Source organism: Loxodonta africana, chromosome 5, assembly GCF_030014295.1.
Source record: "Loxodonta africana isolate mLoxAfr1 chromosome 5, mLoxAfr1.hap2, whole genome shotgun sequence".
NCBI classification, from domain to species: Eukaryota; Metazoa; Chordata; class Mammalia; order Proboscidea; family Elephantidae; genus Loxodonta; species Loxodonta africana.
The window spans coordinates 122,351,636-122,369,519 of NC_087346.1; the positions used below are offsets into that span (position 1 = coordinate 122,351,636).

Genomic DNA, 17,884 nt, shown 5'->3' on the forward strand with positions numbered 1-17,884 from the left:
TTTCATCGAGTATATATCAGCTATGTGGAAACGTTTTAAACTTGATGAAAAGGTAAGAAAGTCCAAAAGAGCAGATCAACATATTTGAATTCATAAAAATGAGAAGAATATACAATTAGCAAACATAAGGTAAACAGCAATTTGGATAGAATATTTCCTTAAAGAAAACAAAGCAATTTCATATTTAATATGTAAAGAACTAATGGAAACAAGTAACTGAAAACACAGATAATTTGTAGACGATTCAAAACTAAGAATGACTAGCAAATACATGAATACATGTCTAACTATAAGTAAATGTGCTCTGTAAATTTAGCCAGAATCTTACTCAGAACCGTGTTCCCAGCCTTTCACTCAATGATTCCATTTCTGGAAATCTAGTCACAAAGGAGAAAAAACTCCAAAGTCTGTTTTAAAATATTTTTTTTTTTACAGTAATAACAATAGCAAACTTACTGATAATCGTGATTTGGAGTAAATTCACCATGGAAACCTCAGGCCTTGTAGTTACGACAGAGAAACCATTAGTTGTCGTTCGTTGATCTCACCAAATATTTTTTCTTCTCTCACTCTTCTGTATACCCCAACCTGTTTCTTTACTTGTATACCTTTATTTACATATATACCACACCTTCTTATTACAGATGAGCTTAATTAGCTAATACATGTTTGCGCTAATATTTTTCACATTCAGACTGCTTTCATGAAGAAAAGCCATAGTAATACCTTAACTTCCATAGAATTTAATAACGCGTTTAGCTACATATGTGCTAAGTGGACTTTGGTATGTTGTCATGCAATCCTGACTACCGTCTAGGTTGCTGTTTCTATGAAGTGATGTGCTCTATGTTTATAATTACAATATCTATAATTTCCAGTGAGTTAACTACATGCCAATTACTGGACTATTTTCTTTATAGGTATTTTCTCACTTAATCTTCACAATAAGGCTTTCTTTTTCATTTAATATTCATAATAACTCTATGTAAGACACTTGGTATTTTTATTATCACTATGTACAACAAGGGAGCCCTGATGGTGCAGTGGTTAAGCACTTAGGTGCTAACCTCAAGGTTGGCAGTTTTAGCCACTCCCAGGGAAACAAGACCTGGAGATCTGCTCCCATAAAGATTTTAGACTAGGAAACCCTATGGGGCAGTCTGCTCTGTCCTATGAGTCCAAATTGACTCGATGGAACACCACAACAACAACATGTACAAACAAGATAATGAGGTTCAGAGAGAAATCATGTGAGGTCACAAACTAGTAAGGAGCAAGGCCGATTAGCACCCAGTTGTCTATGACCCAAACCCCTTACCATCTGCCTACCAGTTTAAACCAGAGACTGACTTGTGAATTTTAGAGATGTGGGGATGTATTATAATATCTATATAAAATCTACTGCAGTGTATGTATCTAAGCATAAATAATAAAATGTATGTGATTTTGGTATTAGGTTTTTAAATTAGAATATAATGATGAAATTTTTGTCTCCATCAGACAACTTTCTTAATGGTGTGTGTTCAAGTAACTTAAAAAAAATTTTTTTTAATGTTTTCCTGAGTGGAGAATATGTCATTGTTCCAGGGCCAAATGTGAATTCTCTTCTTTTATTGACCGCTTTCATGAATTACTAGCCATTATTTCATTTTCATTAAAATGTATATTTAGTGTGGTCCAATATGTTACCGTACAGGTTCACAGTTTGTTTTTCATAATTCTGAAATCCAAAAAGCACTGAAAGCCATAAATCATTTCCTGATAAAACTTGGACCAAACTAACATTAGAGTATTTATAGTCTATATTTATCTCACACTATGTGAAATGTTATGTGAAATGCCATGAAATATGAATATATCTGAGTACAGGGAGCTGCCTAAGACAACACTGGTGATGTAGTAGTTACATAACATATGGGATATAATACACTGTACTGTATATTTAAAATAACAAATATGAATTCTGATACACATATGGGCCCAGATGTTTTGAATAATTGTAGACCTGTATGTGTGTGTATATTTATGCATATATGTGTGTGTATACACACATATATATATACATATATATCCAAAATTGTATATTTGTATTTATAACTCTAAGTGAAAGAGCCTTCTGTAACTAAAAACTTAGTATTTCATGTGTGAAACATTGGAGAAACTAAACAATTCTAAATCTAATCATTAACACTCAGGGTAGTATAAGAAAACTTAAAAGGTTTATCTAATTGCAAATTATTTTATTTTACTTACAGAGTAGTAAACATGACAAAATGTTTTCTCTCAGTTCAATGAAGTTTTATCTTGGAGTGAAAAAGAAAATGAAGCCCCCAACAAGGTAAACTTTGAAAGGGAAGGGTTATTGAAAGGAATAAGCCATGGGGAAATATGTCTGAGGATTTAGGGATCAGAGGCATTGTCTAACTTTCTTATAAATTAAACTTTAGAGAAATTATTTAAGTTGCCTTTTCTGTGACAGGGACCCTGTCAAAGAGCAAGGGAACTTGTGTGAGTAGATAAGAAGAGATGGTGTTCCCAGTGGAACCCAAGCCTCTGGGTGGTTGTAGGCTTGCATGAGGCCAAGAAATCCCCAGGAGCCCTGCCTGCTGGGAAGCACCAAGACTTCCCTGCATACCATTCCTTGACCAGTCATAGCCTGGGGGACAGACAGCGTGTTTCAGCACACGCTACTCTCCAGCCTCTTGCTGCTTGGTTTCTAGAACATTCTGGTCCTAGCTCTGCAATTTGCCCATTTTCATTGTGGACACGCTCAGTGCAAGCAGCCACAGTTGGTGCTGAATACAGAGTACATACGTAGTAGAAAGAAGTAGACCCCTCTTTTACTTAATGTGCTTCTTAAAATTTGATTCACCCTCCAAAACTAAACCAAACCCATTGCCATTGAGTTGATTCTGACTCATAGCGACCCTACAGGACAGAATAGAACTGCCCCATAGGGTTTCCAAGGAGCGGCTGGTGGATTCGAACTGCCAAGCTCTTAACCACTGTGCCACCAGGGCTCCATTTGGTTTGTACCACACCTTCTTGTTACGTGAGCTTGATTAGCTAATACAAGTTTACACTAGTATTTTTTCTAATATCATGAAACATTTAATGAACTGTATATACTTCCTTTTCCAGTTATATTACTGAAAACTTCCTCATTTTTGCCTCCATACGTAATTTCTGTTTAAGTATATATACACATGTTACAATTAGCACATTCTTTAATTTACCCAAGTATCAGGTTGATATGTATATCACCTTATTTTGGACACTGCCACATATTACTGTGGGACTCCTTGCCCCTGACTCCTTTCACCCTGTTTAAATGTGTAGCCAAATCCTTCAGCACTTGGTATTTATCTGTAGACAAGTTAAAACCAGTGAACCATCACCCGTGGAAATCTATACTAGTGTGCATTCCTGCCATTTACAGTTGCTTCTTTAACATCTGATTTTGTTTTCAATCTTGTAAAGTGTATTGTTTTTAATGCGTGTGTGTTGTGTTTTGTTTTCCATGTGATACAGTTGGGGACTGACAGCATATTCTGAAAAACATCACTGGTAAGTTAACAGCTGGCAGCAACTTTTGGATTTGATATATTGGTGACAACCTCTATAAAAGAATAACTTTATTATTTGGCACATGGAACTACAGACAAGAAATGTTTCACCTAAGTGAAGTTGAAATCTTGCCCAAATACTTTGCGTCTAATAACAGGAAAATAGATTTCTGTCAGGGTTCAGGTCTCTTTCAACCCCATGTATTCTATTTTCCAATGCTCTTAAGAGAAGTACTTCTTATTTCTTCCGTACTTAATCATATGAGTATGTTGTTGTCATCGTTAAGTGTCATCGAGTCAATTCTGACTCATAGTGACTCCATAAGACAGAGTAGGACTGCCCCATAGGGTTTCCAAGGATTAGCTGATGGATTTGAACTACTGATCTTTTGGTTAGCAGCTGAGCTCTTAACCACAGTATGAGTGTAGAACCTCAGATTTAACGGGATAAAAAGTAGCAACATTTTGTTTTTTTTTTTTTTTAAAAAAGGGTAAGCACTACCCAAAACTCAGTTACAAAAAAATTTCTATTCCAGTTTCAAACCTATTTTTTCCGTATACGTACTTTTTTCCATTAGCATTACCACTATTCCACCGATCTCCCTGGAGGCCATACTAGATTTCTTTCTCCCTCGCCTACCTGCATCTAATTAATAAGTCAGGTCACATCTGTCTCTGAATTATCTCTCTGATCCACACCTTTATCCCTAGGGCCATGCCTTTATTCCCAGACAAATCCTCATCTGCCTGCATTATTCCAGGAGTCACTAAGTGCTCTTCACCCGTCTGATTTTGTTTTCCCATACATTCACCTAATCACCACACAGATATTGCTAAGCTGTATCATATTTCTCTCCTGCTTTAAAACTTTTGTGAATCCTCATCACCTACAGAATAGTGCAGAAGATTCCAGGTATGAAATGCGATACATGCTCTATCAGCTTCATTTTCTACGACCTTTCCCTTTGTATTTACTGATAAAACAATAAGCTTCCTTTTTTTTTTTTTCTTACTGCTTCATATCCACATGCTTTACGTATATGGTCCCTTTACTGGGCCCCCTTTCTTCTTTTCCCTAGACACCACTGTATACTTCTTCTTTCAAAGCATACTTTAAATGCCCCAAAGGCTTACCAGGTATCTCTCACCTTTAGGTATCATTTGCTGCTTCTTCACACCTACAATATTTTGCATGTATGGATTCGTAACTAAAATATTTGTGGGGAGAACAGTTGCCTTGCACCGGTAATAGGAAGGGACAGTGTCTCCATGAGGAGCTAGTGAAGGAAACAAGAATTTTTGAAAAATTTCCTTTTTTTTCCAAATGTATCTTTTTTAATTATATGAGAATATGAAAAATATTACATTGAAATGTCCATCATGTAATTCTAACATCAGTTATGAAATTTTTCCCTAGGAAACAACTCCCACCCCATTGCCAACTTTGCTGTTACTGTGTTTGTGCTCAACTTTACTTTTTATTTTTTCTCAGTGTATTAGAACATATTTGTTTACATGCCTGGCTGCCCCTAATCGCTTACCAGAACCTTAAGGGCTTGATCTCTGTTTTATTTAGGTTTTCAATAAAAGGATACTGAATCAGTGTTGTCGAAAATGCAATGATTTTTTCATTTAGTTTCTTTTTCATGAGTCTTGTGGGTATTGGTGTTTATGACCATAATGATGGAGACTGTGTCTGAGCCCTTTTTAAAGATTTGCTGTTAAGAGAATGTGCACACATTTTTCTACTTAGGTTCGGAGTTTCTAGGGAGAAAAAAAAAAATGTTTTCCCATCATACACCTGAAAAAGCAAAATGACATTGACCTTTCTGCCTTTCCAAAAATATTGCTCATCATTTTTTCAGCAGTTACCAAATCTTTAGCTATATTTTTTTAATTAACATATTACCATCATTATTTTGTTATGCACTTTAACAGAAGTCTGAAGCAACTTGCTCTCAAATATTCCACTTTTGATTACATTACATCATTAATCAGGAGAAACCCAAAGAAATTTCCGATCATGAGGCACAAAACAAATGAGACAAGTCCATTGTCTTTTTGAATTAATGCATTTTATAAACCTTGTTTTGCAGGCATCTGTGTTGTGATAGCTTACAAACTCAGATGGAGTGGATGGCCAGTGTTTTTATTGCCCAGGTATGATATATGTATTTCAACTATTTTTTATGTGTATGTGTATATATATATAAAAAAAAAAAAAAAAAAATATGTATATTTCAACTTTGTTTATGGGAAATGTTAGTGTGACAGTAATTTTCAAATAATTTTTATAAGAGTTTTATATATTTGGCATAAACTTTTATTTTCTTATTCGTATTTCTAAAACATATGAGAATTCAAATGTATTCATTACCTTTTGAAAGAATGAAGTAAGCCTGTCTGTAGAGTCTTATTTTGCCAGCCCTAGCCGTTTCTAGCTTAGGAGAGGTAGATTGGCTTGTGATCATAGAGTAGGAAAAAGAGACTTGTTTAATAAGCTGCCATCTTCCGAGGATCCCCAGAGGATCTTAGTTTAGAAAAATGTTCTATTTTCCTTCTTGTTCTCCCTGTGACCTCCTACTCTGCACACCCCTTTTTCCAGAAACAAGAAAGGGAACCTACATTTCTTTAATACTTATTGTATGCTAGATACTTCGTGTCAACTTGTGTATTCCTTGTAAAAATGAAGTCTAAGCCATTTCCTTTTACAGGTGAGAAAGTACAGGTTATGAAAAGTTCCATCATTTGCTTGGGAACATACATTTAGTTAGTGGTTCAAACGCAGGGGTGTCAGAGGCTAACACTTATACCTAGTTCTCTGTTTAGTCTCCTCCCAAAGGAGGACTCACTCTTTAAGGGAAAGGTTAAATAGTCACATTAATAGGATTGGTTTCTTTCCCAACCTTGTCTGGCTGAATTCCCAGCAATGCTTCCCAGAAGAGCATTGAAATTCACTGGTAACGATTAAGTTGCCACTCTTTATTACTGAAGATATACTTCCCTGTTTCTCTTACAAGTGTGAAGTTAACTCACCCCAAAATCTGGTCCTGAGTTGTTTTGAAAACCATTTTCTCTGTTCATTTAATTTATTAACCTTTCCAGTGGTTAATAAACCCTGCTCTTCTCAGTCCGACTCTCCAAATACTTCCTGGGAATAACATTTGCAGAAAAAGACTGACTGCTGACTTTTCGAAGACTTCTTTTCATGACTTTTTAAAATCCAGATATATAAGTACTACTTAGAAAAACCAGATTAAACACATTTTAGTAAAATTCATAGAGTTGAAAGCTGTTGCAGTGTCTGTTTACAGTACAGCTCAATTGTTTTTGTTTTTATAGACTCTGTAGGTGAGCAGGACCAGGCTGATTTTCCCTGCCGCATATATCCATCCTTGGCTGGCTCCAGAGATGTAGCCTAGTTACTCTTCCTCTGCCCAGTCCACTTCTTAGGATTATTCATCTCCTCCCTTTAAACATAAAGGCCCTCTAGGATTTAACAAAATATTAAAATATAAATCCGTACACAGACAGTATATACACACGAAAAAATAATCAAGAGCAACTGCGTCTACCCTGTAATTCCGAACGTTTTTGGTGCAGTGACCACTGAATACCCCTCCCTGCCCCAGGCTTTAACAGTGAGTTCTTCCTGGTACCTGGAATGCTTTCCTAATATCCATTCTCATCCTTACTCCTGCCTCAAAAGTCCTCTAGATTTCAGCTTAAATATCACATTCTCAGAGAAGCTTTCCTTGACCTTTGGATCACTTAGACCTTCAGAGTATAGATCTGATGGCAGGGGATAGGTCCTTTAAGAGATGAGGAAGGCCAGGAAGTTATCATGTAGTCCAGCTTTAGGAGTTGTAATTTTATTCTAGTGTCATGGGAAACAACGTGAGTATATGATCTGATTTATACTTACTGAAAGAAAAATATAATTTTGGTTACTTTGTTGAGGCTGCACTGTAGGGATCAAAGGTGAGAGAAGAAAGAACATCTATCTGAAGAAATATGGCAGCTCAGCCTGGGATGGTAGTAATGGCGATGGTATGGCATGTTCAGATTCTAGAATATGTGGAAAGTAGAACCAATAAGGCTTGCTGATTGCTTGGCTATAGCAGGTGAGAGAAAGAGCAGAAATCTAGGAAGAATTCCAGTTTATTGGCCATGGGCAGTGGCAAATCAAATTGTATTATCTAGGATGCAGAAAAAAAAAAAATAAGAGTTCTGTTTTGGCCATATGAAGTTTGAGATAACCTAATAGCTATGCTGAGTAATGGGTCAGATGTATGGATCTAAAGCTTAGACAGAAGCTTAGGGCTGAAATGTAAATATGGGAAGGTCAGCATTTAAATTGTATTTAAAATCATAATATTGGATGAGATGACCTAGAGTGTATGTATGTGTTTGTGTTATATATATATACATACATACCTATATGTGTATATATATATATACGTGTGTGTGTGTGTGTGTGTATAGACACACATACATACAGAGGACAAAGCCTTGGGACGTTCCAAATTTTAAATGGTAAAACAGAGAAGAAAAAGAAAAATAACAGAAAAAGAGAAGGGGCAAGGAAAGCTGAGAGCTAGGTGATGAGTAAAGAAAATTATTTTAAGGAGTTTTGCTGTGAGGTTGTGGCCAAATGGAAACAAGAAGTCAAGGGAGGTTTGAGGGGTTTTGATTTGTTTGTTTTTGTAATGGAAGAGTATATAGTTTACATATATGCTGATGGAAACAATCCTGTAGTTGGAGGAAAAAAAAAAATTGATAGCAGGGAAGAGCAATTATTGCACCAGCAGAGGCCCTGAGCAGACCTGAAATGATCTCATCAAATGCACAGTTGTATGTCATTGATTAGAACAAATGCTGATTGCAGGAGGTGAGAAGCTCACTTACATGACTCCAAATGCAGGAAGATTTCTATGCTTCTTTGTGGAAGATTTCTATGCTTCGTTGTGGAAAATTGAGATTCTTCAGTGATTACTAATAATAAAAGAAAAATACCTTAATTAAATCATGGAGGTCCTCACATGTGTGGTGGGGAAGGATATTAGAAACATAAAGGCAGGGGAAAGGAAGAGAAATAATCTTCAGAGACTGAGAAAGCCATTGTCCTGTAATAGAACTTTGGGATAGTAGTGAGTGCTCATTTGAAATTTAAGGTCGGATTTAAAGTGAGATGAGTCCTTGGAGGGATGCCCCCCCACACACCCTATCTGTTTGGAAGGCGCCTTTAGAGCATAGAATTGAGTTTAACTAGGTTTAGGACTTTGTCAGGCAAGTATGATGGAGAGTTACTTACTTCCTCCCCAACCAGTTTTCTTCCAGCTTTACACATTAGAAATATCCCAATTATGTAATACTAAGTCATTTTTTTTACCAAGTTTGTGACTATGACCTAAAATAATAATATGAATCTTGAAACTTTTTCTCTGGTTGAAATGTTACATAATCTACCTATATAGATTTGGTTTACCAGAGTAGACACTTCACTAAAGTAGATATGGTGCACATACTATAAGTCTTATAATACTAGGACCTTTACTGGAGGATTATTGAGGGTTAAATGATGTAACACATGTAAACTGCTGAGCACAAACACTGGCAGTATATCCCTCCATATAAATTAACTATTATTATATAATGGGTACACAGTAAATAGTTGTCGAAATTAATTCTTTGCTATAAAATACCACCCACCCACTGCCCTTGAGATTTCGACTCATAGCAAAACAATAGTTGTGACATGAAAAGATCAAGAATCTATTAACATATCTTCAGAAGAATTGAGAAAAATAAAGTAGGCATTTAGCTGCATAGTTTACCAACTGGTTTTCAGTTCATCAGAACGTCCTTGAACTTCTTATTTTATAGGTGGTTTTTTTTATTTTGTATTTCTTTCATAGATTTAAAAAAAAAAGTCAATTTGCTTTTCCCACCTTCCAAAAAGTTAAATCTACCCTAAGGAGTAGAAAAATTCTTTAAAGATTTTTCTTCTGTGCACATATCTCAAAGATTTATCACTTAAGTTTATGTTTTTACCTCTGGACATTTATCCCCATCGCAAAATTAACTTTTCTCCAGTCATTCTATAATTGCTCAGTGGGCCAGAATATGTAGTCAATATTTTGAGAACAAATGTGCCATACTCTCTCTTGTGCAATGATTTTCAGTATAAGTGTCTGTGTAAAAGGTAACATTTCTTTGGAATTCAATTAGATGAAAAGGTAACATTTTTCAAAAGGTTATAAAATAAGGCCAGTTTTTCTGATAGCAGTGCCTCAGGCTGATTTTTGGTATGTAAGATCAAATTATTTTTGCACTGAAATCATCTTTTGTGAATAGGGAAAATGAATATATAGATTCTTTGATTACAGGGCCTAAAAATGTAGACAAGGGTGTTTTTTTCTCCCACAGTGAGATTTGCCAGTTTCTTCAAATATTTTTCCCCTTTTGGTTTGTATAGAGGGCTTGTACTTGAAACTTAGAAATTGAACTGAGACCTAAAAGCTCAGTTCACTTAGCGAGTTTCACATCCTGGAGCGATGCTGCCACAGAGTCAACATCATAATTACAAATGGCATTCTCAGGGAAAGCAGATAATTTGATGTGGATATGTGAAAAAGGAATCCCAGTGACTATATAACATGGTGTACAGTGTAATAAAATCACACACCAACAGCAAAAACTTGTGTTTCAACAGCATGAAAATGATATATGGCCGCCAGCTGGAAAGGAACGAAAACGCTCTATAACCAAAAATCCCAAAATTGGAGGTTTGCCTTTAATTCCCATCCAGCAGGAGAGAAATACAACACTATCCCGGAGAAATCTTGAGGTAGGTTAGGAATTTATTTGTTGTATAATTGCAGAAATTGAATTAAATGATAGCATTTGTTTTCCTATGTATTGATGTGATTTGGTGCACTAATTACCTCATTGACTTTCAAAACCACATAATAATCACTTTGAAACACATAGTAATAATCGTATACATCAGGAAACATTAGAAATAATCATATACATCTCTGAATTTTTGTGGGTTTTTTTTTTTAAACTTAAATATTTGGTTTTAATAATGTCATTGGCTACCCAATTAAATATATAAAACGCCACTTATTTTCTTACATCTAAAGTAGCCAAGCAGTTTTAAATATGTAAACAGAAATTCTGGTGGTAAAGTCACAGACTGAATTAGCCTTACAAGTTTCCCTATAACACCACCCTGAGAGCGAGCTTGGGGAGGAGTCTGTCCGGAGCCATGGCAACTAGACGTGCTAGTAACACCATCAGATTCCAACGGTATGGTAAACGATGGGGCGTCTCAGTTAATTTAAGGATATACAAGGTGACCCTTAACAATCAGTAAAGAAAATTTGGCATTTTTCATGATGACTGTTATTTTTCTTTTCACTTTGAGGGGCAGGAGAACATAAGTAACATCAATCTTGCCAGGAAGCACAGTCTCTTCAGGGAAGGACATAGGCCGTTAACTCTTAGAACTCATTAGACATGTTGGGACTAATGTGTGTTTCAGTGCCTTAATTAAGCCCCTCAATGGAAAAAAAAGTGTTTTAAAGGTGTTTTTATATCTTCTTTGAGCGTAGGTTTGGAGTTAGACTCTTTGAATCTCTTGCTCTCCAAACAGAGGTAACTTTTGAAAAACAAGAACCGTTTTAATCTAGTCATCAGGGTTTTTTTGGGATGTTTCTTCATGTGTATCTTTTCTTGGACATTTACCTTACTGTAATATTTTCTTCTCTAAAAGATGAAATGTTGGAAAATAATGACTTATTTCTATCGTTGCCTTACTGGTCCTTCTGCGCTGATATAATCAAAGGAAAGAGTAGGGCTCCAAGAAGCCATGACTTTGTCAACCCTGCCATTCTGCACATAAAGGTTTCCACAGTAATAAGCTATTCTGCAGAGCTATAGGGTCTTCAGCGAATCTCTAATCTGTGAATCACATTTGCCCAAAGCCCAGGTCATGGGACACAGTTGGAACAAATGAAGCAATCGTAGGTTGTAGATGTGCCCAGCAGTGACCTTAGGTTCTCCTGACACCGCTTTAGGATTGATTATGGAGCAAAGCAGAAGACAAATTATTAGAATCAAAATATGTTAACTAGTATCAAGTATACAATTGGAATATTGATTGGATATACAGTACTTTGTTACCTAATCCCAAATCCAGAATTTTAGAGTTAATTTTTCTTTAGTATTAAGGTCAGAAAACTGATGAACTGTAAGCTAATTGTTAAAGGCCCTTAGAACAGTCCCAAGGAATATTATTGGAAATTTATGAGTAGTTGAAAATCAACTTTTTGAGTTTCAGTTTTTTGTTTTATAAATTTAGTAAATGTTGTGAATTGGTTATTTGGCAAATTTGGAAATTTTACAATGTCCAGATATTAGCAAAACATTGAAACTTACTTTAAATAGCACTAAAGCAAAATAAATATAAATAGTCCTAATGCAAAATATATAGAATTATATTCATGAAAATATTCAAGAAAAAAGTATTTATACAATAACCACTTCTGAACTTATGATTAAAAATGGAAAATGAACTAAAGTACTACTAAAAGAATGTAGTCATAAGAAAAAATATCCTATCAGTGGATATATTCATGAAGAATTGTCTTTCAAACAATTTTTTTGGCAGATTGGTAAATTTGGCAACTTGACCATTCAGTGACTTCTGTGTTTGGTGACCTCTCTTGCTTTTGTGAGGTTCTGTGGGAAGTCATATGAAGGTACCTCATCCAGGCAGGAAATACTTCCTAGAGGAAGTGATTTCTAAAATGAATTGGCTAAATTAGTAGTGAGCTAGTTGAAGAAGCCGGGGAAAGTAAGTTGTTGCAAAGGAAATCGCACATAAAGAAGCAAGCATAGTACTTCAGAATGCACAAGCTGGAGTAATACTACCTGTGGCCTTCCTGCTTACTCCCTGTAAAGCCTTGGATACATTACTTTCTTCAGGTACTCAGCTTCATTATCTGTAAGCAAGGAGGGATGATAAAATCCCTACTCAAAGGGTTGTTGTGAGGATTAGATTATATCATACATGCAATTTGTTAGAATAATGTCTGGTACTCAGAATTTATTGAGACAAAAATACAGAACTTAAAAGTGAAGAGTGGTTTTCAAAATTGCAATTCTTTTAGGAACTCCTAAAGAAATTTTATCTGTAAAACAAATAAAAATAATTAACAAGGAAGAATGATGCAATTGAAGCAGAAGATGGTGACCTAGAATCCCTCCCATTGGGACTCCTGTCTCCTCCTAGCCATCCCGGAGTACAGTGTGATATGGTGAAAAGCAGCACATTGATTTCAGACAGAACAACCTGGGGTCCCATTCCAAACTCTCCCTCTTATGTAACCTTGGCCAAATTGTTATTTCTCTGAGTTTCTATTTCTGCATCTTAAAATAAAATTTTAAAAAACCTAAAACCCATTGCCATCAGGTCAATTCCAACTCATAGTGACCCTATAGGACAGAGTAGAACTGACCCGTAGGGTTTCCAAGGAGTGCCTGGCGGGTTCAAACTTTCGACCTTTTGGTTAGCAGCCATAGCACTTAACCACTATGCCACCAGAGTTCCCATCTTAAAATATATATAATTTATACTGTAAATAATTGTATAAAATTTAAACCATTATTGTGAGGATTAAATTAAGTGATATGCTTATATTTGTCCAGCATGGAAATTATTAACAAGTCCAATGAGTTTAATAGTAGAAATCATTTTAAGAGAGCTTCTTTTGTAATTGCACATCTTGGTCACATCACGTTTTGGTGTCATGAGACCCCCATAGCCAGCCATTGGTCCACATCTCTGGATGTAACGGAAAGTATGTAAGGGCACAGACTAAAGCCACGTGAGTGGTTTTCTGTGAGAACCGATTCATTGCACTGTACTTATATCATTAGGCTAATATTAGACTTTATATTTTACCTGAAAATTCCACATTATATGTATTAATACTTGACCCCTAAATTCTGCACTTAAAAGAGCCCCAAAGTATTTCTGCTGATAGTTAAGAAATAAAAACTTCTTGCTATATAAAACTAGTGCCATGCTTGCTATATACCACCCTATAATTATCTTCAATTTTTTCCAGGTAGTAGATGCCAAGTGAAACTTTTTAACAAGACTAATATTTATTTATAAATTCCTAGTCATGGACCTATACTGGTTGACCATCATTATCACTAATCCTTCTCTTATTAACCTACCATTCTAATGAAACTTGAGAATTAAACTGCATACCAAATACTTCATCCTACCAGTTTTAAAGTAGGAAAAAATGTATTCAGCTTAAGATGGATAATCATAATCCTGTCAGAAAATTCCAAGTTGTAAACTTATTTATAAATTATACTTAGGAATATTCTTATTCAACTGGAATTTCTCTGCTGTATTTTCATGTTTAATCCTGCTGGAATTTAGGAAAACAGAATAGAGCTCTATAGATTATGAAATAGTTTAGTTATTCATTCATTCAGAAAATATTTATTGCTCACTTCCTTTGTGCAGGCACGGTACTAATTCACTCTTTAGTGAATGAGTCAAACAAAAACAAAAAACAAAACCCCTTCCTGCATTGTGTCATCCTCCTAGCAGGGGCATTGGGACAATCACAAGAGATATAAATAACTGGTCCATTAGAAAGTGATAAGTGCTATGGAAGAAAAGAAAGTAGGAAATGTGGTCCTTTTAAACATTATTGCACAAGTTTAATTACTCAGCTATTTCAGTTGTACCACTTCATACTTAATATTATAGTTTTCATTTAATCTCATTCAAACATTCACAACTCAATAAAAAATCATCCTTGAGACATCTGGTTTACATATTTTACAATTTTTACTGAAGAAATTTTGAAGAAAACTCTCCTGCTTGTGAAAAGAAAAATAACTTTTCTCTTCCCACCCCAGCCTTGCTGTGTCTCAGTTTATTGGGCAGTCTTTCTCTGTGGCTCTGTACTTCTAACATGCTTCATTCTCTGTTGTTCTATCTTACACTCCATTGGGTTGTAGTTCCCTTTGAGAATCTGATAAAACCTCTGTATGCCCTCACCAGAAAATTGGTCACCAGACATCCCACACTACAAGGTCACTTCTGTACCATCATCGCAGGCATCATGAAGTAGTCCTGATATGGCTAGGCCCTCATAGTTCACTAAGGAAATGTATACTGTAGCCCACTGGTACAAACATGAGTTTTAATACATAAATAAATAAGTACATTTCAGTGTTTGTAAAAATATATCTCTGGGATTCCAGGCATTATCTGGAGTGGAAGCTTTCACTAGCCAGATATGTTTAAACCAAAAACAAAACCAAACCTATTGCCACTGAGCCTCTTCTGATTCATAATGACCCTATAGGACAGAGTAGAACTGCCCCAGAGATTTCCAAGGCTGTGAATCTTTATGGAAACAGAATGCCACGTCTTTCTCCTATAGAGCAGCTGGTGGGTTCAAATCACTGACCTTTTAGTTAGCAGATGAGTATTCAAACTACTGCACTACCAAACCAAAAAAAAATGTTGCCATCGAGTTGATTCTGACTCATAACAACCATATGGGACAGAGTAGAACTGCACCATAGGGTTTCCAAGGAGCAGCTGGTGGATTCGAACTGCTGACGTTTTGGTTAGAAGCCGTAGCTCTTAACCACTGTGCCAGTGGGGCTCTTCAGATACATTTAGGAGGAAAAAAAAAAAGCAGGAAAAAGGAATTAAACAGATTTCTCTGCCATAATACTTCTGAGTGTCTTTAATATGTTAGTACGCATTGTGAGTCTCCAGGGAGGAGGCTATAGAACAGAGTATTTCCCCAGCTTCCATGGCCATGGAGACCACCTTTCCTCCTCAGCGCTGCAGTCTGTCACTGTAGGACATCCAAGCCACCCAAGCAGAAGTATGTTGGGAGAGACAAATTTAAATGAGAGTTAATTTGAATAACTAACCTGAAAGACAGCTTTGAAGTGGCATGTTAAGTGCATATTAAAATGAACTTCTGTGGTCTACATTTTACTTGACTTGATAGCTGTAAAATCAACATACACATTCTGACATGCTGCTTGTTGTCAAGAGAAAGTGAGAACGCAAGTCACAGAAATAAGCTCTTATGTAGGAAGCATCAACTTTTGTGCAAAATGTATTTTTTTAAACTTAGGTTGTGCCAAGTCTTGCTCTCTTGTGAGACTTTTTGTTTTTTTCTTGCAGAGTGCCAGAGCAGAACTGGAAAGGCTGAGGCTCAGTGCAAAGCCTGATAAAGAGCCTGTGGACCCCAGCTTGAAGGAGAGAGCCTCCATCGTGGCCCACTGCCTGGAGCACAAGGAAGATAAACTTCGAAACCGAACCAGAAAGCATCGTAGTTTCAACTGCCTGGAGGACACAGGGGCTGAGGTCCCTCATGGCCAACAAAAATTCTATAAAGGCGTTAAGACATTGAGAAAGACCGAGGACAGAAAGACTGAGGACAGAAATAGTAAAGCTACTTTGGACTCTGATAATAAATTACCGTCAAAAGTAATTGAAGAACTTAATGTGGTCCTACAACGGACAAGAACGCTTCCAAAAGAGTTTGAAGATGAGCAGATGTTGCAGAAAGAAATAAAATGAATTTTCCCACAACTTATTTTTAAATATTGTATATAGCGTTCGTGTGCAAACCGGAAACCAAACTATAAGGTGATTCTTGGTTTGTGAGATTTCACTCTCTATACTTAAACATATAGAGCATTTTAAATATTATGTATATATGTGGTAAGTGTAAGATTAACTTTATTTCGGCCTGAACAAAGCTTGTAAAGTTTAACTGTTTAACCTTGTGTAAGAAGACATTTGGTTACGTTGAGTAACCAACACTTTAAAATAGTTCACTTAGTGGTATAACTTATGAGCAGAAATCTCAAGTTGTATAAAATATTGTGTATAAATGAGGCCATACAAAACTATATGTAACACATTTTGCACTTTGAGAAACCTTGTATATTAAGTTACAATATGTTTTTAGGTTTACATAGGGTCCACCTTAGGGAAAAGAAAGGGAAGTTGAAAAAAGGGAGGATTTATTTTAGTGGCTGCCTAACAGACAACACTGGGGTTTTCAGATGAGGTAAGGAGTTAATAAATGTCCTAAAAACCAAGGAGGTGAGTTAGGATTCATTCTAGTTCGCTGCTGACCAGAGCTTACTAATAGGAAACTGCCTGTGAAGAAAAAAGTCCAGTGTTTATTTCCCAAGAGTAATCTTCAGCCAGCAGAAGTGGTTCATGGCACTGGCCATTCTTATTTATGGTGTTAGTGAACAAGCCACAGTATATATTCACTACACTTTGGTTCCTGGGGGTGGCTGCTGAGAAGAAACTTACACTGCATTGGAGAGCTTGTATGGAAAGGACCTGGCACTGGTGCCCTTTGCACTGTTGCTGTACACAAGCAAATTTTGAGAGTCCCTAACTATTACTTCTGGTGTGAACTAAATTCATCGTCACAGGGTTTCATTGTAGTTGAATTTTTTGTTGTTGTTGTTGTTATTTTGTATGTTTATTTGCTGTTATTTCAAGTAATGCTGAAATGTCTTTCTCTGGAATGTCAGAATTAACTGAAAAAGCATAACATGTGGCCATTTCGTTTTGGGGGATGGTTGACTCACGCTGGAGCTTCTAGCTCACATTTGGAGTCCCTGGGTGGTGCAAGTGGCTAATGTGCTTGGCTGCCAGCTGAAAGATTGGAGGTTCGAGTCTACCCAGAGGCTCTTGGAAAAAGGCCTGGTGATGTACTTACAAAAAAAACAGCCATTAAAAACCTTATGGAGTACAGTTCTAGTCTGACACCCTTGGGGTTGCCATGAGTCAATTCATTTGGACAGCAACTGATGGTGGTGGTAGTAGTTCACATTTAATTTAGTCCTTTAAAAAAAAAAAAAAAGATAAAGTAGTAGTCTCCTCATTCTTCCTGGTGAATAATGACTGTTGTTGTTAGTTGCCCTGGAGTCAATTTTGATTCCTGATAACTAACCCTAGTAGTTGAGCACTTAACCATTTGTGCCACTCAGAGATCCTGAACAATGCCAAAGCCCCCGATTTTTCTTCCACATACAGTCAGCTGCCAAATTAGTGGTTTTCCTAAGGCAGACGGTACCACGAATTCTAGTTCATGTCAGGGCAGCACCTTTCATCACTTGCAAATTTTATTAGGGTTGGGGAGTTTTGATATTAAAAATATATTTTGGAAAGTTCAGCTATATTCCTAGCATTTCTTTTTTCTCTGTATCCGTTACCAGAATTT

The 17,884-nt window shown here is 36.2% G+C and overlaps 1 protein-coding gene across 6 annotated transcripts in view; it reads left to right on the forward strand.

Annotated features, from left to right (window-relative positions):
• ARAP2 (ArfGAP with RhoGAP domain, ankyrin repeat and PH domain 2) overlaps positions 1-17,530 on the forward strand; it is a 253,934-nt gene extending 236,404 nt beyond the window's left edge. For all 6 annotated transcript variants that reach the window (XM_064285968.1, XM_064285973.1, XM_064285970.1 and 3 more), the window contains 5 exons: positions 2,256-2,338; positions 3,532-3,567; positions 5,663-5,726; positions 10,282-10,416; positions 15,817-17,530. In XM_064285968.1, the coding sequence (XP_064142038.1) occupies positions 2,256-2,338; positions 3,532-3,567; positions 5,663-5,726; positions 10,282-10,416; positions 15,817-16,215 (717 nt within the window). In that variant the 3' untranslated portion in view covers positions 16,216-17,530. The remainder of the gene's footprint in view (positions 1-2,255; positions 2,339-3,531; positions 3,568-5,662; positions 5,727-10,281; positions 10,417-15,816) is intronic.
• The last annotated feature ends 354 nt before the right edge of the window (positions 17,531-17,884 follow it).